Below are 20189 nucleotides of genomic sequence, written 5' to 3'. Positions count from 1 at the left end.
CAATAAATTAGCTAATCGCTAGAGCAAATATTATGGAATGGAATGTTACCTAATCGTTGCGGAAAACCAAATAAAACTCGGTAAACATTTGTAGAACTAAATCAAAACAAACAAAAGAACGTTACAAATATTCCAGAATATTTAAAAAAAACATTTATTTATAGTATAGTATATCTATTAAGGTTTGTAGTCATTGGAATTTAATTACAATTTGCAAACAGTAAGAGAAAATACTACCTTTTTATAATTACTTTATTAGCTAGTGACTACCTCTAACGGCTGAAATATGGAATTCTTGTCAACACCAGGGCCATTAATCAGGCGAATAATAAGCGACAAACATTTAGCATTTGCCATAATGAACATATTGAAAACATATTGGCTCTGATGGAGCCAAAGCTGTTTCGCCAATGGCAAAATCTCACATTGATGGAACGAAAATTCGCGAAGAGACGCTGAAGACGAAGAAGAAGAGGAGGGAGAAGAAGAAGCAGTAGAAGAAAAAGCGACTCACAAAATCACAACAAAACTGGAGCTATCAAAGCAGGCATTTATCATCGAAATCTTGGTCCGGTTGGCTGGCGGCGTTGCCTTCTTTGACTTCTCCGACTTCCGATTAACCTAGACCTAGGCCGTGAAATGCCGAGGGGCTGTTGGCTGTTACCAACTCATCATCCACGTTTAGGAGCCGGCGAAAAAGAAAACGAAACCGAATCCAAATCCAAATCCGAACATCAAACTGAAACTGAAACTGAGAGTGTAGTGTGACCAATCCGCATTCAACCGTTAGCGGTGGCAGTGCGGCAGTGGCTGTGGAAAACGTCATCCTTGCCGGCTTCGGCCCCAAACATGGCCAAAATAATCAAGCCAAAGGTCGAACCGGCCGGGCTGAACTTCAAAGAACAATTTACTCGGCGTTAATTTGTCACAAAACGCAGGTGGTTCTGTATGGATCTCAATGGCCACAATTAAGACGAAGGCTTCGCCGCACGTCCGATAGTTTGCCCAGCTTAACGACCCCTGGCCCACTGCCTCTCGCCTTGATTCCGATAGATTTCTGCACGTGTCGCCAGATTGCCCGATTGCCGAATTGATTATGGATCTGAGGCCATTGCGCGTGGCCACCTTGGCACGTATTCTTATCAGAATCCAGCCCCCCGGGATGCTGACCAATGCTGACGTAAAGTGACTTAGAACCTACTTAGCATATCGACCAGCCCCGAATCAACACCTCCAGGGCCGAGAACGAGAACAGGTTATTCTGCTTGTAAGCATGAATGGGGTTTACAAAAACCCTCGTCATCCGAATAAACACCGCCTGAGGTCACCGAAGACAATCCGGAAGTCCAGGAATCAACATAGCTGAAGCTAAGGCAAAAGCCTTTGCTGTTTATTGTCGCAAAGTAAGGCACATACGCATTAAAGATGCCATTAAAAACTTGTTTTAATTGTACGTGCTTCGTACTGCGGACAACTCGTTTGGCTCCTTAGAAAACGAAAATAAAAGTGTGCGAATTACAATCTTCTGAGAAATGGTCTTCATTAAAAGGTGCCTTGGGGTGTAATGCGAAATGGGAGTCCCCATGGATTAAATAGGCGAACTACTTGACAGTAATAAGGGTCGTTTGATTGGGTTCAAATTAATCAATTTCTGGTTCTTACGACCTATAAAACTCGTCATAAGAATACTATACGCTTTAGAACGCAATTTTACTATTAAATTTTATTGCTGCATTATTCTGGTTTCATTGTGCATTTAGAAAAGAAAAGAGAACCTGTTCTTATTCAATAAATATTATAAAGCTTTAAAACTAACCATCTAATATCTTTTTTTATTTGCAAGGACAAAGTTTATTTTGAAGCCAAAAACTACTATAAGAATTTTCTAGAAATTGGAAATTTACAGCTAAAGCGGCTTATTAAATAAAGACTAATTAGTGTTCAACATAGCGGAACATGAATATCACTAAGTACTAAGTACTCTTAGACTCATTAAAACACAACTAATCAAAAGTCGTTGCCAATAATCAGGCATTTATAGAAATCCGTAAATAAGAGTAAACATTTTCTATATTTATTCTTTCCAAACTTGAACTCTTTATTTAGAATGAAAACGAAAGATAGAAAACCGATGATTACCATCTGCAATCGGTGTGATGAACTAAGCCACATCTCAGTGCATTGACCTATAAAAAAGCGAATTTACCTGCTCAAACAACCGGCAGCAGCATAAACTTTGGGTCTTGAATGCCAAACGGAACATGCTAAAAATCGAAAAAAAAAAAACCAAAAGCTACTTAGTGGGCCAAGCACACACTCACGCACACACACATTCGCAGGGGGTTTGTGGCTAACACAGACACTGAAAAGTGCATGCAGTGCGGCGCCGAAACTGAACGAAACTTCCGTTGTTCTATGGCTTTATTCGGGGTTCGTTGGGTTTCCGAAGTCGGGCTTTATCGGCAGCTAGTAGTTGTGGCGGCGCAAGTAAGTATTTTGCACAAGCACAAGCGTGATCGGAGCTCTGCCGGCGCCGCTGCCGCTGCTCTGCTCGGCTGGCGCTGCGAAAAAGTTACTTTATCTTGTGATTGCCGAGAAGTTTTAGATTCAGTTGAGCATAAACATTCCTACGGTGTGGTGGCAGAATCCAGCCAAGTCTGCGCGAATCTAAATCTAAACTTAGCCAAGCCATTGAGCAATCCAGCGAGTCGAAAGTGCATTTTTTCGAGCGTGTTCTGCAAACGAGGAGACTATAAAGTGATTTTACGGGCCTGAGCGCAGCATGCGAAATCCTGCGGCGAGCCTCTGACCAAAATAACTCAAAAGAAAAACCCCGCGCCAGCGAGCCCAGAGTCTTGGATACCCCCTACAGCTGGTTCAGAACCCCAGGAGCCGGAGCCACCGATAGCACCATGAGCTACCACAACTACAACGTGACCACCCGGTTCGACATGGTCGTGGAGATAGCCAACATCGCGCTGGACGAGTTCAAGACGCACCACATAACGCGCAACTACACGGGACTCGTCCAGCGGTACTACCAGCTGGTGGAGGCCGACTTCGGCGGTAGGTGTCAAGTGCGGCGGTGCATCAGCCCACCGGATTAAAAGTCCATTTAAATGACGAATTGCCATGAAATTGCCATCTTTTATGGCATGCAAATCGTAACAGAAACAGAGACGTAAATGCCAAGCCAACAAACATAACAAACGCTAAACAGCCAGCAAAAAATCTCGAAAAAGAAATGAAAAAACAGTAAGCAGCTGGCAGACAAAGCCAAAACGCCGAGCCAAAAACTTCTAGGACAATTAAAAAAGGTTTTGTCTTTTGAGTGTGCGAGTGTGTATTTGAGTGTGTGTATGTGAGTGCGCGTATTAAATGGAGACCTTGGCAGTGTCAATTGTATTTTTGACAATTATTAACGTAATTAAAATGTATTTACATTGCTTATCTTAGACATTTTTATGAAGCGACCGTCGACATCGACGACTTTGGTTTCGCCGTGTGCAGCTGAGCATGTATTTATTAGCCGGAGCACTTCGAACATGCCAATTGCCCTAGGGGTTCGGAGCTCGGTGTTCCGTTTGCCCCATATTCGCATTCCTGGCAATGAGAAAAGTCACCGGTGAAGGGTCAATGGCAGAAGCAATTAAAGGCGGAGCAAGTAGTGTTTATATTTGGCTGAGTGATGTTAAACCTAGCTAAAGGAGATTAAAATGTGCAAAAACACGATTACGATGCAAAAACTTTCGGAGCTACGCGAAATAAACAAAAGACTTAGGACACGAACTTGAAAGTAAACAAATTTGGGAACAGCAAACAAAAGACTTAGGAAACGAACTCGAAAATTCCAGAAACTTGAAAACTTAATGTAGCGTAGGGCAGTAAACATGTATTTAAATATTTAAGTTGAGGACTCCAAATCGTTTTCCTTGCTCTGAACCTCTAATATTCTAATTAAAGGCATTAAAAGGTATTAAAGTTGTATAGTTAATAGCTAGAGCCACTAACCACACGGGTTACCGCGCACAACAGGTCAAGAATTCCCGGCATAAAATGTGGTGCACAGCTTCCAATGGAATATTTGCAGTAAACGTAAACAACAATTCGATTGAGATGTTTTCGAACTGGAAGATAAATCATAACGACATCTCGATTCGATTAGTGTAGTAAACAGCCAGACGCCATGGAAAACTTGGTCCATTTTAAAAAACAAAGCTAATTGCGCTACTGGGGGTTCCTTTAAACTATTGAGCTGTGACGTAGATGTTTACTAATAACTCCCGAGCGGCGTGCAAGCCTCACATACTTTACAATTATTGCTCAGTGCAACGACGATTCCGCTGACACTTTAAACGCTGCCAGTGACAAGTAGACTTTATATTTAGCCACGATTTCATTCAGCTGGCGGCAAATGAATTGCTTGGCTATCTTGAAGCGAAGTGCTATAACCTAATGAAATGCAAATCAAAATCGTCTCTGAATTAGCATAGGCAAATCCTAAAGCGAGATGAAATGAATTTGAAGAAAAATTGCGGCAATCAATTTGATTGGTTTATGTGTCTGCATCCCCAGATCCGCGTGCAACGCGCTTCCCGCTGATGGAGCACCCGATGTTCACCTTCGGCATGGTGGCCGTCTACCTGTCCTGGGTCCTGCTCATAGGACCTCTGTTCATGCGCGACCGCAAGCCCTTCCAGCTGCGCCGCACCCTGGTCATCTACAACGCCTTCCAGGTGGCCCTCAGTGGCTACATGTTCTACGAGGTAAGTGTGGGGCTAAACTTAGCATAACGATCTTCTCGCTAATGACGTTCCCTTTCCGGTTTCCCCCGAACAGCACCTGATGGCCGGCTGGCTGAACTACTACAATCTGAAGTGCCAACCGGTCGACTACTCGGATAGTCCCAGCTCGAAGCGGGTAAGTTGTCCCGACCGGTCATTCTGATTCTAATTTAAACCGCTGACCGATCGAAACTCGCTCATCCCCCTTTCGAATATGAATATCTATTTCGAGAGGCACGCGTGGACTTAAGGAGTTTATGGTCTCCATTATATAATTTGGCATTTGTCATTTGGCCGGCTGGTTTCTTTGTTTTCCTTCGCTTCACCTTGCCGGGTTCATCTTCCGCTGTTGGCCAGCAAGTTCGTTGCCTCTATTTTTAGTGCCTCTATTTTGCGGTGACTCATTGAGTTCGGTCGGCAGACTCGAGAGCAATTTAGTTGGCCCGTAAAGTTCAGCTCAAAGCCACTTTTCGGCCAGTCATAGTCGCGAAACGAAAAACACTACAAATGTTTCATTACGTCTCTGCGACGGAACAAAGTTCACGTTTTAGTGAACTGACCGGGCAATTAAGTGGTCGGAGCGGAGCAGGCTTCTTAATCCAAATTCTGCGTCTAATGGCTTTTGGCCAGCCATTAGTTACGCCTCTTCATCGATTGTGTTCCCCTTCCCTTCGACTGCCCAGCATGCTGGAAAACAATTAAGCAAACAATTGAGTAATGCGAATCTGAAGTTAAATGCATAATTTTATGCCAATTTGTTCGCGCACCGCAAATGAGCCATTTAAATGTTCGGAAAAATGTAACAAGAAAGGGAAGCGAATGTACACTGCTCACTGAACAATATAAAGGGGAAATTGAATAACTTTTTTAACTCAGAAAACAAATATACTTTTTTATATAAAACCTTCTTATTTTGTATTGAAATTTCCACTATGTTGTGCCAATCAAAATCAATAAACAACCCAGAGACTCTATAAAAGAGTGTGGGCATTGCAATCACTTAAAGCCTCCAGTATTACCCCTAGAAAAATATTCGAGAGTGCCACACCCTCAAGGCCGCTGACTATTGCCTATGTTACAATCAAATTAACATTTAAAGCGGGTCTAAACAGTTCAGTTTGTTCCGCCGACTGTTTGCAATTGGAATAGTACCTTAACTCTGTTTGATTTTCAAATCAACAGAGCATAAATTCTGTGAAAACCGCTGACCAGACAAGACCTTTTCGAATCGCATTCATTCATTGATCGATTTCACATCCGCAACAAAGCCGAAAAGTCAAAAAGACAAGCCCAATAGCCCAAGAGACAAGTCAATAAACTCCGATGGACCCTAGTGTCATTAGCGTCCGTCATCCAGTTTTATGGTCATTTCCATAAGTCCACGGCGCCTCAGCGAAGTCGTAAAAGTCGTCGTTGTTTACATTGCGCATACGCCGCGTGCGCCAGAGTCGGCCAAACATCTCACTTGCAACCAGCAGAACTCTGGTTGCTCGTTCGGTCGATGAAAACAAAAGTGCTGGGGAATTCCGGCGAGAGGAGAAACAACGCGAAACGAATCCAAACGAATCGCCGCGGAACGAAGACTTTGTCAATGTCATTACGCAAGTTCTTCTGCTGCAGTTTCTACGCTAATTGGCCACGTTGCTCGGCGGTGGGCGCGAATTGCACAACGACCTTGCCAGGTCAACCGCACTCTCAAAACCCCCTCACCCCCTCTTTCTTCTCTGTCCTGCAGATGCTCAACCTGTGCTACCTGTACTACCTGTCCAAGCTGACCGAGTTCGCCGACACCATCTTCTTCGTGCTGCGCAAGAAGTCCTCGCAGATCACCTGGCTGCACGTCTACCACCACTCGGTGACGCCTCTGGAGACCTGGGTGCTGGTCAAGTTCCTGGCAGGTGAGTGTACAAAAGATTATGAAATAAGAAAAATATAAATTCGATCCGACAATTCAATATCTAATTTACAAAGTAATTGAATGCATTAATTTGGGAATAACCGAAGTTATTTCGACTAACCTAATATTTTGTAAATTTAAAAGATAATCTATATAAAAATTGTAAAGCAAAGTTCTTGCATCACAATAACCATAGGGATACGGGATCGTAAAATTACTATCCGCATAATCTCGGATCTTACAATACCCTTTTATTACCCCTCGCAGGTGGAAACGCCACATTCCCGAATCTGCTGAACAACTTCGTGCACGTGTGCATGTACTTCTACTACATGATGGCCGCCATGGGACCGGAGTACGCCAAGTTCCTGTGGTGGAAGAAATACATGACCGAGCTGCAGATCGTAAGTGTTATTATATTAGCCCATTACATTAGGCGGAATCGGTGCGGTTCGAGTGCAGATACGCCCGAAAGTCAAACGAAACTTGTTCGAAATCGGCGCAGGCATGTGTGAAATGTATTTTTTGGACATAGATAGAAGTTAGTTAGTCGCTGCTGGCCAATGCTGGCAATTGCCAGCTCGATCTGGCCAAGAAGCCGCCAAAATCTAAATGCAAACCAGTTAGACCGGCAGTCGTGCCTCAGACTGAGTTGGCCAGCCTCTGCCACATAAATTGGCATTATTCATTGGGCCCAAAGGCACGCTCACCAGCGCACATCCACCCCGGAGACCAGTTGCTATCCGTGTTCATATTGCCAAAATAAAATGTTGGCCAATGCTTCTAACTGTGTCTTGCATTTGCCATAATGCCATAAGACTAAAATGCCGAAACCCGCTGCCGAAAGCCACTTCGCATCTGAGATTCGGCCTCCGCTTGTTTGTTTGTCTTTAGTTTAGCTTAAGATTCGGCCAAACTGCTGGGGCCAAAGGCCAATCTCTGGGGCATCGATCACACATTCTGGGAGATTGGCCAACATCGAGATCGGAAAGCAAGAGTGAAGCGAATCCGAAATGAATCCAGAGATTGTCGCCAAACGTGTGGTCTAGATATCTCGGCTGGTTTCTGGTTTTTCTCATCTGACTTCTTGTGCTGCCGACTTGGAATTCTATTAGATTGGCTCCACGCGAACGGTTCTGGCTGGCCAGCCTTTAATGTGGACACGCATAATTGAAAGAGCCGATTAACACAAAAGCACAAAAGTTCCATTGCATTTCGGCCATTCGGTTTTTTCTGTCTTTCTGGTTTCCAATGTTTCGAAATTCTCGAAACGCATGAAAATATGGCAAGTTTAGTTTGTTCTGCTGCGGCTGGCCTCCTTCGAATCGAGATTCAATGCTGTAGTTGTTATTGTCGTAGCTGCTAGCTGCTAGTTAGTGAATCGCCTTGAAGCGCTGCTCCACAGTTGAGTTGTCAAACGTTCGGTGACTAACTTAAGTAGCAAGCACAGGTTTTTCTGTGCAAACAGTCGTGCAGGAGACACGCAGTGGGGATTCCATAGGGGCAAACCTACACAATTCTAAGATAATTGCCAGAAACGAGGAAAACTGGATTTAACAATTTTCGTATTGCCAAGCTTGGTAAAAAATCTTTTCCGGCAAGAACAGCTAAGGAATTGCCAGTTTTTCCTATACCAAAGTATTTTCCATTTTAAAACAATACATTTATAAAACATTGTAGAAATGTAGTCCTTATAAAGAAGTGCTCACTGTGCCCGTTTTATGCACCTATAAAATATTGCGTATGTAAGCAATACCTATTTTGATTGCAGTTTTTATTGTAGTCGTACTGCCGTTTTCTTGATGTTTTTCCAATTGCTTTCGTTGGATTGTAAACAGAGAGAAAAATACTCAAATTTTTAATTTAATGTTAAACCTCTAAGTAATTAAGGATGCTAAAGCGAAATCTTCCTATGCAGAACCTCAAAACCTAAACTTGTTATTGTCTAAATAGTTCTTGTTAGGACAAATAATTTTTTGCTGTGCATCTACAAAAGCTGCGTTGCAGTGACATTTTTAATGAGTAGGCGAGCGCATCTTTTGGGTAATTTACCTGTCATGCGAGTTGCTGCGATTCTGGGCAGCCAACTTGGAGTGTTGGCAACTGGCTGCGCAACCAGTGGATTCCTTCAGTTCCGTTCCCATCGGCCAATTAGCCACAAATTGCCTGACCATATATCGCACGCTCCACATTGTAGCCGAGAGCCAGTCCCAAGTTGAAGTTAAGTTCCGATTTGCCGATTCGCCGATTGTTGTAAGCAACATTTCGGCTGGCTGGCCGCGATTTGTTGCAACATCCCCGCAACTCGCCGGGGTAGGCCAATTCGCAGTCAATTCGAATCCAAGCAAGAGTTTCCACATTTGCGGCACCGAGCGAGCAAACCAACAAAGTAACAACAAGTAACCAAGCAGACCATACAAACCATACAAACCAACCAAAATAACCAAGCCGACCGATCTGACCAGTTTCGATTACATTATCATTTCGTGCTCGTTCCGTTTTGCGGCAATGAATGTCGAGCGGCAGCGTTCACTTTTGTCCAGCACCGCGACGAACTTGCCACACCAACTGGGTGAGTGTCTATGTCGGCTATTGCCGTGCCGCCTTCTTGCCTCGTTGCCGTGTTGCCAAGATGCCGAGCTGCTTGTGGCCAAAACCCCCGGCTTCGGACCGACTCGTATGCGGCAGTCGATAGCGACCACTGGGCAGACTACTCAAGCAATTTGGCAGGCCGTCTCTGGGTAAAAGTCAACGAGCGATCTGCCACTTTCAATTGCCGGTTCAGATCAGTCATGTTGCAAGTGCAACCGCCTTTTGTTTTCGTTCGCCAGTTGCCGGCACACGCAGTCCAACGATCAATGATCTACGGCATGATTGCGCAATAATTGCTGTGATGGAACAGTGGGTCGATATGGTAGAAATGTTCTTACTTGATTTATATTCTTAATAAAAAATACAAAATTTAAATTTGATAATTATAATACCCCTTTTTAGCAACACTTCGGTAGGTCAATTCTATTAGCCAAAATAAAATATACTTAATTTATAGTATATAGGTATACAAGTTAATTTAGGAGTAATTGATTTTAAAGGTCAGTTCAGCTATAATCCAAAATATTTATGCCAAATACGTCGAATAATTAAAAACAGTTACTAAACGTCAAAAAAAGGGGCTTACCTAGATGGCCTTAGTTAATTCAGATGGCAATACTCATTTGGGCAAATTAAATTTATTTACGACCTTTTTTGCAAGCTACTGGTAAGAAATCAATAGCGATTCCTACAAGACAATGACTAACGAAGTATACACCTTTTTAATAGCTAACAAATTAGTTTTAAAAATTGGCTTAAACCAGAGTAAATGCAAGCCAACGATTTTCCGTTTCTCAAGAACTTGAATCACTTTCAAAATCTATTATTCAAAGAAAATCCGGCACGAACCACAAACAAGCTGCGAGGTCAAACCTCTTAGGAAAACGTGTTAAAATAATTTAGCATTTAATTACAAACAATTTATGGAAGACGCTTACTGCGGTTGAGCTAAGAGCTTAGCATGCATTATGTGTTGAAAAGAATAGTTTTGAAACTGCTTAACTAATGTAGGAGCAGTTTACACTCGATAATGGCGACGTTTATGTAAAGCCGTTTACCGAATCTGCCGGACTTCCCATAAGCCTCACCATAGGATTGCCCCATTTCCATCAATCATTCAAGAACCACAGTGCCCGTGTCTCGTGCAATGAAGCATTTAAGCGTCGACGTTGGCTTTCAACGGCTTTGCCGCAAGTCGCAAACTTGGCCAGCAGTTGCAGTTGCCGTCTTGGCCAACATTGCGCTGCAGTGGTAATGGAAACCTGCAGCGCTTGGCTGGCCAGCATAATATTTTGTAGGTCACCGAAAACTGCAAACTGCCGAGATTGCTGCACAGGGAAAAATGTTTTAAGTAATGACGGCCATAAAAGAAGCACAGGAGAAGGCTGGCTCTAAACACTTTTGCTTATGACTTAACGTTGGATAATATGAATTTTTACTATTTTTCATTTAGAAAATCGAATGTCATTTGACATTTGTTCAAGTGTTCTAATGGAAATAGTTCTTTACGCAATTTTACCATATTTGGCATTCCTTTGCATCGATTGGCTGTAGATCATCAAACGAAACTAGAACTTCAAACAATCCAATAGAAATTCTTTGAATTCTCAGATTGACTAACTATCTTTGCATTAGCTCTTTAATCGCTTGGAAGTGGGTGGCATGTCTTCTGATCGATCAAGACCAGACACCAGAGGTAAACATGGGCTTTTTAACACGCGCCAAGGGGTCGCCAAAGGCCAATCAAGAGCCAGCTTGTTGGACTTGGCTAAACATAGCCACTAGCATTAGCATCGCGGCTAGTTTACGGCCGCATATCAGACACCCCGGCTAATTCCAATCAATGTGCGCACATCGTAGCCGCACTGAGTGCTTTTTGATTACCCGCCCAGCTCAAGGGTGCTCCACTGCTAGCCGTTTTATTAGCCGCATTCAAAGAGCTGTAACCGCGCTGCAAAAAAATGGAAAAAAAAAATGAAAAAAAAAAACGTTATGACTCGGCAGTAAGCGGCCCGGCTAATTGGATGACGTTACAACTTCCGTAACGAGACAAGCTCTGCCCTTCGACAGCGCCGATAACCAGAAAGAGGTGGGTCAAGTTGAGCTCTGATTATGACCTGGTTGAAGGGGCGTCTGCTCTCTTCAGAACTTTCCCAGTATTCAAGCGTAACAGGTCTATTTGCCACACGGTTCCCACAGCCACCTAATGTGTATGATTAAGTGGAGCCACGCTTTAGATTGAAAGCACTGAGATAAAAATTACATAAGTGAGGCAAGCGCAAGGTAACATTTCGCACCGATAATTACTGCGTTCGTATCAAGTGGTGGGGTATTATTATCAAATTGGTCAGGATAAGATACCTAATCAAGAATAAGTTAATAATAATCGTTCTAAGCTTGAAAATGAATTTACTTCACCGATGTTCAATTGAAGCAGTTGAAATATTTAATAACATTTATTATTTAATTATATTTAAATTACACTTTTGTTTTGTTTAGGCCCAGTTCGTGCTGTGCATCTTCCACACCGTCCGCGCACTCTTCAGCAACCAGTGCCAGTTCTCGAAGTTCATCTCGGCCCTGCTCCTGCTGAACGCCTCCATTTTCTTCTGCCTCTTCATGAACTTCTACATGCAGAGCTACAGGAAGACGAAGGCGGCGCAGCAGCAACTGCAGCAGCAAAAGCAGCAGCAACTGGACGCCGCGTCCTGCAAGGCGGACGGCAACAACAACATGGCGGCTGTCACGCACAAACTGAAAGCCAACTAAAACCAGTCGGATGTGGACGAAAAGTGCTTCCAGGATTGCCCGAAAGGGGGAACAAATTTTGTATAAACGGATCAGATTGGTGATGGCAACGGACGGAACGGAAGTAGTTTTGGTACAAAGGTTTCAACTAACGCTAAGCTAAGCTTAAGAGCCATAAATACACGAGCGTGCACACATATGCACGCACACAAACACACACGCACACACAGAGGAAGTCCGCCTGCCGACGATCGATCGATCGAACACGGGACCATGGGGCGTATGCGCAACTCCAGCTTGAATGCCCAGCAGCCCCTCGCCAGCTTCGCTTGATTGCTTCGCTTCGCATCTCATCGTCTGCGGCTGCACTCGCATCGCATGTGTAAAACCGTACAACAAACTGGGTCAATTTTCGAGATCTGCCTAATGTGTAAGTCGCCTAATTCTAGAACCTCACGAACGAAGCGCGTTTAGTTATAATTCCCCTAGGCTAAGTGATTATTGTAATTGTGTATAGACGATTTGTAAATAGCCTGTTAAATGTTAATGTTAAATATTTGTAGTCCTAAGCCAACTAGTCTAACTTACAACATTCGCACGAACAAATACGGCGAACACGAAATTAAAAGCGAAGACAAATAAACGAAGAAAAGATAAATACATTAAAAAACCAACCAAGTGAGTTTCTATTTGTTCTGTCTTCTAAAAATTGGCAGGGTCATCGTTGCGGAAGAGATTACCAAATCTTGAGAACACTCAATCGAAAATCGGATCGAAATCAGACACACCGGAATTAAAGATTAGGCGATCATAAGATATTCTTAACTAAAGAAGCTTTTACTATTAGCTTTGAGGAAACGATTGGAGTATAGTTGTTATAGTAACTAAATGGAGTATTTTCATATAAAACCTAATATTTCCAGTTTGTAATAAATTTACTATATCGTTATTTAACAAATTATAAAATTAAAGTAACCTTTACGTTTCATCAAGGTTTAAACACAATTTTACATATTTTTAAATTCGATCACCATTTTTTTTTCGACAATATGGCAGCGCTGCCCGACTTTTATTTAGCTGGTATTTTAGGGACGTAATCAACAGTCCCAGCACGGTCACACTTAAACAGCTTAGACTTGACAAACAAAAAGAATTGTAGTTTTTTTTACCGCTAACTACGACTTATTAGAATCCCACAGACAGCATGGAGCAAATGGAAGTGGATGTGGACCTGTCGGCTAAGCCGAGCACCTCGTCCTCTTCCAACGGGGCATGCAAACCACAGGATCCGGCTCCGGACAAGCAGGCGCAGCCCCAGGGAAACATAATGGCTGCAGTGGGCACCAGCGGATCGGTGACGATTTCGCTGCATCCACTGGTCATAATGAATATATCGGAGCACTGGACCCGATTCCGGGCGCAGCACGGCGAGCCGCGGCAAGTATACGGAGCTCTGATTGGCAAGCAGAAGGGCCGAAATATTGAGATTATGAACTCGTTCGAACTTAAGACGGATGTAATCGGTGATGAAACGGTCATCAACAAGGATTACTACAATAAGAAGGAACAGCAGTACAAGCAGGTGGGTTTCTAGGACATATAGCCATTCTTCTTCAGTGCATAAATCGTTATTTACCCAGGTATTCAGCGATCTCGACTTCATAGGGTGGTACACAACCGGCGAGAATCCCACTGCCGACGACATAAAGATCCAGAAACAAATTGCAGCTATCAACGAGTGTCCCATTATGCTGCAGCTGAATCCGCTCTCTCGCAGCGTTGACCATCTTCCGCTGAAGCTCTTCGAATCCCTAATCGATCTGGTGGATGGCGAGGCCACTATGCTGTTTGTGCCCCTTACCTACACATTGGCCACCGAGGAGGCGGAGCGTATTGGCGTGGATCACGTGGCCCGCATGACCTCAAACGAATCGGGCGAAAAGAGTGTGGTTGCCGAGCACCTGGTGGCCCAAGATAGCGCCATTAAAATGCTAAACACACGCATCAAGATCGTGCTGCAGTACATTCGCGATGTGGAGGCCGGAAAGCTGCGCGCAAACCAGGAGATTTTACGCGAGGCCTACGCACTCTGCCACCGGCTGCCCGTAATGCAGGTGCCCGCCTTTCAGGAGGAGTTTTACACGCAGTGCAACGACGTGGGATTGATTAGCTACCTGGGCACGCTGACCAAGGGCTGCAACGATATGCACCACTTTGTGAACAAGTTTAACATGCTGTACGACCGCCAGGGATCCACGCGCCGCCTGCGAAGCCTCTACTATTAATATGCAGCCTCAATAAAAGCCACTGAGATAAATGTACGATGGGTGAATGCGGTTTTATTTCTGCTGCCGAGAGGCAGGCTACATACGTATACGGGTGGCATCAAGCGATATCACTTTCTTCCTGAGCTTCCAGCTCCATTTGCTTCGTAAATTCAATTCAGATGCACAGACAACATTTCCTAGACACTTAAATAGGTAACTTCCCAGCGGAATTAGTGGTTGTAATCGTCCAACTTGAGATTGGCGGCATACTGCTGCAGGAACTCCACCTCCAGCGGATGCATTTCCTTGGCGGGAATGATGAGCGAGTGCAGCGGACCGCCCAGGTCGGTTGAGCGCATCTCAAGCAGCGTCCGCACGGCGATTTGCTGCGACTCCTGGCCCACACGGGCCAGACCGACGCACAGCGACTGCTCGTTGAGCACTGTGTTCTTTTCTAGCGAGTCCTTCTTCTCTACGATGGCCAGCAGCTGATGAGCAGCCTCGGCCACGCTCATGAAGCGTGGCGGCATGTACTCCTTGCGTTTCCGCATCAAGGACTCCGGCGTCGGCTCCTTCACCTTGATGTCCAGCAGGCACAGCGTATGCATGTTGTGCAGGCGGTTCAGCTTGATCTTGTCGTAGAAGCTGTCCGGCTTCCAGGTCTCGTCCCAATAGGGTATCGACACCGTCTCGCCGAATTTGTACAGTTGCAGGCCGCAGCAGCCCACTGCGTTCATTATCGAGGCGTTGTGTACAACCTTGTAGGGGATGTTCTTCTCCTTGGCGCGCAGTATAAAGTCTGTGTGGGTGGTGGCGCCAAAGGGATCGCCTACCACGAGCAGGGCCACGTCGGCCTCGCCTGCACCGGCCAAGATTTCATCCGCTCCCTGCTCCACCAAATCACGGTCGGCCAGTAGGAGGGGTCGCCCGTAGAACTCTTGCTGCGGGAATTACAGACGGAAAGGCGTGAGTTTTTTGCGAAGGCCATGGCCAGGTGTATATACCTACCATATCCTCAAGGCTGCAGCCCAAAATCGAGGTGTACATCTCCAGGTAAACACGACTGCACTGCTTCACTATCTCCAGACCCTTGACCGTGATGTCCTTGAGGTCGCCAAGGCCGAGACCGATTAGGTAGAACATGCTGGGCTACTGGTGCGACTGCTCGGCCACTGCAACTCCTGCCAAATGTTGTTAAAAGCGTTTTTTAAATGCAGTCAACACGTGCCGTAGGGCGTTGTGTGGCCGCCACCAGAGCGCCAAAAAATCCTTGCGTGGGGAAAGGTACTAGAAAAAACTTGAATTACCTGTTGTTGAGTTATTGCGTGTTTATTTACTTAAAGCTGACTTAAGGGGATTTTAATACATAATATCTTATGTTTGGGTATAAAAAGCGTAGAAGACCGCTGCGATAATTTAACCTGTGACAGCAGTATGAGAAAGTTATAAGCCCATAGTTCCTCAGTATGACCATAAGCTACCCATGGCAAGGCGGGAGTTCAAAATAACAAGGTCAATGTCAAACTAAATTACGAAAAAACTATTAAAAGAATAATTTGAATTTTGTAAAATACAAAAATAAAAACTTTTATTTGAAAAACGTTATTTTTTCATTACTTAACAGGCAAAATATTTGGTGTTCTTTTTTGTTCTCAGCTGTATGCTAAATTCTTGTTCTTAAAATCCTATGTTCATGCCTCACATACATACGTAATTTCAAAAAAACTTAAAATTTAACAAATTAATCAAATAACTTTTGTGACTCTGAATTTGTTAGCGTGGAGATCTTGTAGTTGCAAAGTTGGGTCCTGAAAAAAAGGTAAACTATTTAAATTAAATCACTTATGTGCGCTTTTGAACCTACGTGGTTGTGGCTCCGCGAACTACACAGTAAACAATGAACCGCTCAATCTGCAATTAATCAATATAAAAACAGTCTCCAGATAAAAGTATTTAAGCTTACCATCATTTCAAAGACTCCATATGCGGCAGTCTTTTCGAATGCCTTGCGCACTTGCAGGAAGAACTTGTGTATCTCGGCACATAGGTTGTCCTTCCAATCAGAACACTCTTCGCGAATGCGTCGGCAGTTGATAATCAGGCTGAAGGTGCGTATAAGCATAAACATATCCGCATGACGATCACTATCTGCCAACTCCTGCCAGTTGATCAATTTGGCCATTTCAAAAGCCTTTCGAGCCTTTGAAAGAGTGCAAATATATTTTTTATTTACTTATATAACTTCCTTTTTGCATCCTTTTGAGTGCTTAAAAAACCTACTATTTCCTTGTTATCCATTTGGACTGGTTGTCCGGTATACTTTCCCATTATAGTGAGTAGAAAAGCCACAGCAATATTGTTGCCAAGCGTACAGGACTGCACTAAAGCGGGAATGGCTGCCTGCACGTCCAGGACCCTTTCCAAGCGCTCCATTCCCACGCCAACTACTAAGTTGTCGTATAAGCCTAAAGCCATGAACTGAATCTGAGGAGTTGAAAGGTAAGCATATCAAACAAAAAAGCATTTAGAAAGGAATACTACCTCTTCTGAATCCAGAGAGTAGGCCAGATGACTGACCACATCTAATAGTATAAAACGCTCCTCCGTCAGCAGCAAAATGTCTTTTTGGTAGGTCATCATCATGATAGATAGAGTAAACAGATCCAGCAAATTCTCTAGACTTAGTACTAGCTTGCCCGATAGAGTTTTCACAAAACTATCAAGTAGCTAAATTTGATTATTTTAGTAATAATTACTTAATAAAACAGGATGTATGTTTACCCGCTTGGCGTCTGTGGTTTCATTTGCAAAGGGAAACATATTCTTGATCGACGACTTTACCAGAAAGCTCTTAATGTCGTCATGGTTGTAGCCTAAGCGCATTTCGTCCTCTTCCAGAAAGGAATTATTACAATCCATAGACACATGCATTGGTTATTGGCGGCAAAAATAAATACGCAAAACAAAAAGAAACAAAACAGAAACATCTAGAGTGACCAAGAGACTAAAATGCAGTAAGTCTCCTAAGAATTTACCGCTTCGTAGATATGCTGCCACACTGATTTTTTCTTGCTCCACGTGCGGCGATTTTGTAGATTTTGTATTTTTATTGCGTTTGTTCTTGATTTTAGTTGATAAACTTAATTCAAAATGCCACCTGTAAGAAAGCCCAAGCCGCAGAAAATCGAAAAACAGTCGACGCCCAAGAAAACCATTAATAAGGCCAAGGAGGTAGTTTCTGGACAGGTAAGACTACAAAAACAAATTGTTCTTTTAATTGATAACCGTAAACTGCTTCCATTTTAGCTGAAGAAAAAGGTGGCCAAGTCCAAGCCCCAAAAGGAAAAGCGTCCAGAACGCGGCGTTGTCGTAGTCAAGCATCTGCCCCATGGGTTCTTTGAGCATCAGCTGCGTCAATACTTTCGCCAATTTGGCCGGGTGCTCCGCGTGCGTTTGGCCAGATCCCTGCGCACTGGAAACAGCAAGGGCTACGCCTTTGTGGAGTTCGAGTATCCGGAGGTGGCCAAGGTGGCGGCCGACACCATGGACAACTACCTCATGTTCCAGAAGGTGGTTAAAGCCTCCTACATTCCGCCTGAGAAGCAGACCTTCAACTTCTTTAGGACCTCCGTAAAGAAGGTCGTAAACAAGGTAAGTCGGGTAGTATTCTCCAGTAATGCAAATCGAACCTAATCAAATCCTTTTAGGCTGGCAAGGAAATCTACGTCTCGGACGTGACCAAAGCCACCCAGCGAAGCGTTAAAAAACAGAACGATTGGGATGAGTCCGCCTGCCAAAAACGCACGGTGAACAATTTGAACAAGATCAAAAAGCTGCAGGAGAAGTACAAGGACTTGGGTATTGACTTCTCCGATTTAATGGTGGAGCCAGTCAAGAAAACTAAGAAAACGACAGAGGAAGAGACCACTGAGGCATCCACAAGCCAGGCGGCAACCAAGGCGGGAGGCAAAAAACAGAAACAGGCGGCAAAGAAGGAGCCCAAGCTGGAGGACCTGCTGGGCACCACCATCAACGAGGACTCCGACGATGAGGACTACGTAGATGCCTCCGATGATGATTCTGAGTTGGAGATTGAGGAAGAAGATGAAGACAGTGAGCCGACCAGCGATGACAGTGACGAGGAAGTCGAGTTGCCGTTGCCGCCTAAAAAGAAGAATAAGGTTAGCCTGTCAGACAAACTAAAGCGCAAGCCCGGCACTGGCGGTGTGCAGAAAAAGAAACTGGCTCCAGTTGTCAAGAACACTAAAAGTGCCGCCACCCAGAAGCTGCAGCTGGCCGCAGCCAAGTCGTTGGCCAAACCCCTGCCCAAGGGAAAGGCCAAGAAGTCAAAGAAGTAGCTTAAAATACCTTTACTATAGTTGTTAAGTAAGCGAAAACATTTTGTAAGATGAATTGTGTTAAAATATGTCCCTTTAAAAACTAGAGTTGTTCTTGCTAGGGCCTTGTTCCTCCAGCTTGATGCGCTTGCACTTCATGCGACGATTCTGGAACCAAACCTTCACTTGGCGTTCCGTTAAGTCCAGAGCCACTGCAATCTCGTAGCGGCGCAAGCGGGTTAGATAGTTAGAGTAGCAGAACTCTGTTTCCAGCTCCTTCAGCTGCGATTTGGTAAAGGCTGTGCGTTCCTTGCGATTCGAACTTGGTGTTCGGAGATTGGGCGTTTGCTTTGGTAGGTTCCCCCCAGCAGTTTCATCGTGTTGTAACCATTTATCGGTAGCTTCACTGCTCCAATCAGCCTCTTTTTTATTGTAATCCATGTAGCCAGTAGTAGCATTTTGGCTTAATCCATAGCTGCAGTCTATGTATCCTTCGCTTTGATTAACCCAATATTTTGTGATGTCCTCATAGTAATAGGACTCGTAATCTGCGTTTGCGTGGGAGTTCTTCATTTCGGGTCTGTTGGCCACTACGGTTAAACTAATACTGAATTCTCAGACTTGGTGGAGTCGCTTTTAAAGAAGGCACCGAGTGTGCCAGTCCAATCTGTTTTTTCACTTAGCCGCAAATGATGTGCTGCTGATATGATAATTGTGCGCAACATCTGGACCGAGTATGAGTGGTTATGACACCCGCAGATCGGCTTGTTGTCTTTGCCTACGAACTGTTGTCACAACAATCCCGAATCCGAGCCCCCGTCGTCCGGTCAGAAACGGAAGTGGATGCAGGACAGCCAGACATTGCCATGAGTCAAGTGCTTTGTGCCACCAACGGCTATAAAATTTAAATAGACAACCGTCGGCAGGTCGTAAAACGAGGCGGAGATTTATCTGAAAGTCGCAATTGCACGCGTTTTTAAGATGATGCGGCGGATTACTCTTGGCTACTGGGCGAATCTCCCAGTCTAAAGTGGAGTCTTATATCATAATTTTATTGCGAATCAGTGCGTAATCCGGAAAAAAAATCGATTCGAATACAGGCTTTTAAAACTAGGTCGAAATTTGTGAGTGGTCGGTTCCTGACAGGGCTAAGCGCAAATTAGGGCGAAAAAATTGGGGTCAACTTTGGCAAGCTATCCTAAACTTCGAAAAATCAGATATAAACAGGGGTAAAAAAATCGATCTTCACCAGATTGAAAAACCTAAACGAAATTTGATAAAGAATTCTCAAAAATATGTTTTGAGGCCAGTCACATTGTAAAAGAGTGCAAATTTGTTAAGCTATGGGCTCTGTAAGGTTAGTTTTGGGAAAAAATTTCGCACATGTTGGCATTTTGCTTTTTTAATATACATAATTTTTTATGGTGAGGGGTGAAATTTAAACTGTCCGCCTTTGCTGCACCTCAGTGTTGAACAATATGCGCATACATTGATGAGCGGGCACATCTCTTCAGTTTTTTTTTTGCTCATATCGGTATTTTTTAGCACCTTTTATTGGAGGTAT

The 20189-nt window shown here is 44.1% G+C and overlaps 6 protein-coding genes across 8 annotated transcripts; 3 read left to right on the top strand and 3 right to left on the bottom strand.

Moving 5' to 3' along the window:
• Positions 1-2626: 2626 nt before the first annotated feature.
• LOC108099629 (elongation of very long chain fatty acids protein) lies at positions 2627-12695 on the top strand. 2 transcript variants are annotated; one of them, XM_017203258.1, is made up of 6 exons: positions 2627-3066; positions 4576-4766; positions 4840-4920; positions 6520-6682; positions 6949-7085; positions 11773-12695. In XM_017203258.1, exons 1-6 carry the CDS (start codon positions 2913-2915, stop codon positions 12040-12042), a joined length of 996 nt encoding a protein of 331 aa, XP_017058747.1. In that variant the 5' UTR covers positions 2627-2912; the 3' UTR covers positions 12043-12695. The 2 variants fall into 2 exon arrangements, with proteins under 2 accessions (XP_017058747.1, XP_017058748.1); XM_017203259.2 differs by lacking the exon at positions 2627-3066 and adding an exon at positions 3294-3317.
• A 426-nt stretch (positions 12696-13121) lies between these two features.
• On the top strand, positions 13122-14342 carry LOC108099560 (COP9 signalosome complex subunit 6). The gene is made up of 2 exons (XM_017203148.2): positions 13122-13603; positions 13662-14342. The coding sequence occupies exons 1-2, from the start codon at positions 13226-13228 to the stop codon at positions 14304-14306; spliced, it is 1023 nt and encodes a 340-aa protein (XP_017058637.1). The 5' UTR covers positions 13122-13225; the 3' UTR covers positions 14307-14342.
• On the bottom strand, positions 14341-15718 carry LOC108099562 (diphthine methyl ester synthase). Of its 2 annotated transcripts, XM_017203152.2 has the most exons (3): positions 15596-15718; positions 15297-15469; positions 14341-15229 (listed from the first exon to the last, which is right to left on the bottom strand). In XM_017203152.2, exons 2-3 carry the CDS (start codon positions 15429-15431, stop codon positions 14519-14521), a joined length of 846 nt encoding a protein of 281 aa, XP_017058641.1. In that variant the 5' UTR covers positions 15432-15469; positions 15596-15718; the 3' UTR covers positions 14341-14518. The 2 variants fall into 2 exon arrangements, with proteins under 2 accessions (XP_017058641.1, XP_017058639.1); XM_017203150.2 differs by lacking the exon at positions 15596-15718 and having other exon boundaries at positions 15297-15545.
• A 124-nt stretch (positions 15719-15842) lies between these two features.
• On the bottom strand, positions 15843-17287 carry LOC108099561. The gene is made up of 6 exons (XM_017203149.2): positions 17070-17287; positions 16830-17015; positions 16569-16772; positions 16252-16488; positions 16153-16199; positions 15843-16096 (listed from the first exon to the last, which is right to left on the bottom strand). The coding sequence occupies exons 1-6, from the start codon at positions 17217-17219 to the stop codon at positions 16030-16032; spliced, it is 891 nt and encodes a 296-aa protein (XP_017058638.1). The 5' UTR covers positions 17220-17287; the 3' UTR covers positions 15843-16029.
• A 47-nt stretch (positions 17288-17334) lies between these two features.
• On the top strand, positions 17335-18728 carry LOC108099643 (MKI67 FHA domain-interacting nucleolar phosphoprotein). Its single transcript, XM_017203272.2, has 3 exons — positions 17335-17534; positions 17595-17939; positions 17996-18728. The coding sequence occupies exons 1-3, from the start codon at positions 17439-17441 to the stop codon at positions 18644-18646; spliced, it is 1092 nt and encodes a 363-aa protein (XP_017058761.1). The 5' UTR covers positions 17335-17438; the 3' UTR covers positions 18647-18728.
• On the bottom strand, positions 18722-19228 carry LOC108099644 (homeobox protein MOX-1). The gene has a single exon (XM_017203273.2). It carries the CDS (start codon positions 19196-19198, stop codon positions 18722-18724), a length of 477 nt encoding a protein of 158 aa, XP_017058762.1. The 5' UTR covers positions 19199-19228.
• Between the last annotated feature and the right edge of the window lie 961 nt (positions 19229-20189).

This window comes from Drosophila ficusphila, unplaced genomic scaffold (genome assembly GCF_018152265.1).
Source record: "Drosophila ficusphila isolate 14025-0441.05 unplaced genomic scaffold, ASM1815226v1 contig_791, whole genome shotgun sequence".
Lineage (NCBI taxonomy): Eukaryota > Metazoa > Arthropoda > Insecta > Diptera > Drosophilidae > Drosophila > Drosophila ficusphila.
The sequence above is the reverse complement of the archived record's forward strand: the minus strand, read 5'-3'. Positions and strand labels throughout refer to the sequence as shown.

Coding starts and splice junctions, on each gene's coding strand:
- LOC108099629 (XM_017203258.1), top strand. CDS start 2,913: ATGAGCTACCACAACTACAACGTGACCACCCGGTTCGACATGGTCGTG. Junction 4,767..4,839: donor GTGGCTACATGTTCTACGAG/GTAAGTGTGGGG, acceptor TCCCCCGAACAG/CACCTGATGGCCGGCTGGCT. Junction 6,683..6,948: donor GCTGGTCAAGTTCCTGGCAG/GTGAGTGTACAA, acceptor TACCCCTCGCAG/GTGGAAACGCCACATTCCCG.
- LOC108099560 (XM_017203148.2), top strand. CDS start 13,226: ATGGAGCAAATGGAAGTGGATGTGGACCTGTCGGCTAAGCCGAGCACC. Junction 13,604..13,661: donor AGGAACAGCAGTACAAGCAG/GTGGGTTTCTAG, acceptor TTATTTACCCAG/GTATTCAGCGATCTCGACTT.
- LOC108099562 (XM_017203152.2), bottom strand. CDS start 15,431: ATGTTCTACCTAATCGGTCTCGGCCTTGGCGACCTCAAGGACATCACG. Junction 15,230..15,296: donor GCTGCAGCCTTGAGGATATG/GTAGGTATATAC, acceptor TAATTCCCGCAG/CAAGAGTTCTACGGGCGACC.
- LOC108099561 (XM_017203149.2), bottom strand. CDS start 17,219: ATGCATGTGTCTATGGATTGTAATAATTCCTTTCTGGAAGAGGACGAA. Junction 16,489..16,568: donor AAATGGATAACAAGGAAATA/GTAGGTTTTTTA, acceptor ACTCTTTCAAAG/GCTCGAAAGGCTTTTGAAAT. Junction 16,200..16,251: donor ATGGAGTCTTTGAAATGATG/GTAAGCTTAAAT, acceptor GATTAATTGCAG/ATTGAGCGGTTCATTGTTTA.
- LOC108099643 (XM_017203272.2), top strand. CDS start 17,439: ATGCCACCTGTAAGAAAGCCCAAGCCGCAGAAAATCGAAAAACAGTCG. Junction 17,535..17,594: donor AGGAGGTAGTTTCTGGACAG/GTAAGACTACAA, acceptor CTTCCATTTTAG/CTGAAGAAAAAGGTGGCCAA. Junction 17,940..17,995: donor TAAAGAAGGTCGTAAACAAG/GTAAGTCGGGTA, acceptor AAATCCTTTTAG/GCTGGCAAGGAAATCTACGT.
- LOC108099644 (XM_017203273.2), bottom strand. CDS start 19,198: ATGAAGAACTCCCACGCAAACGCAGATTACGAGTCCTATTACTATGAG.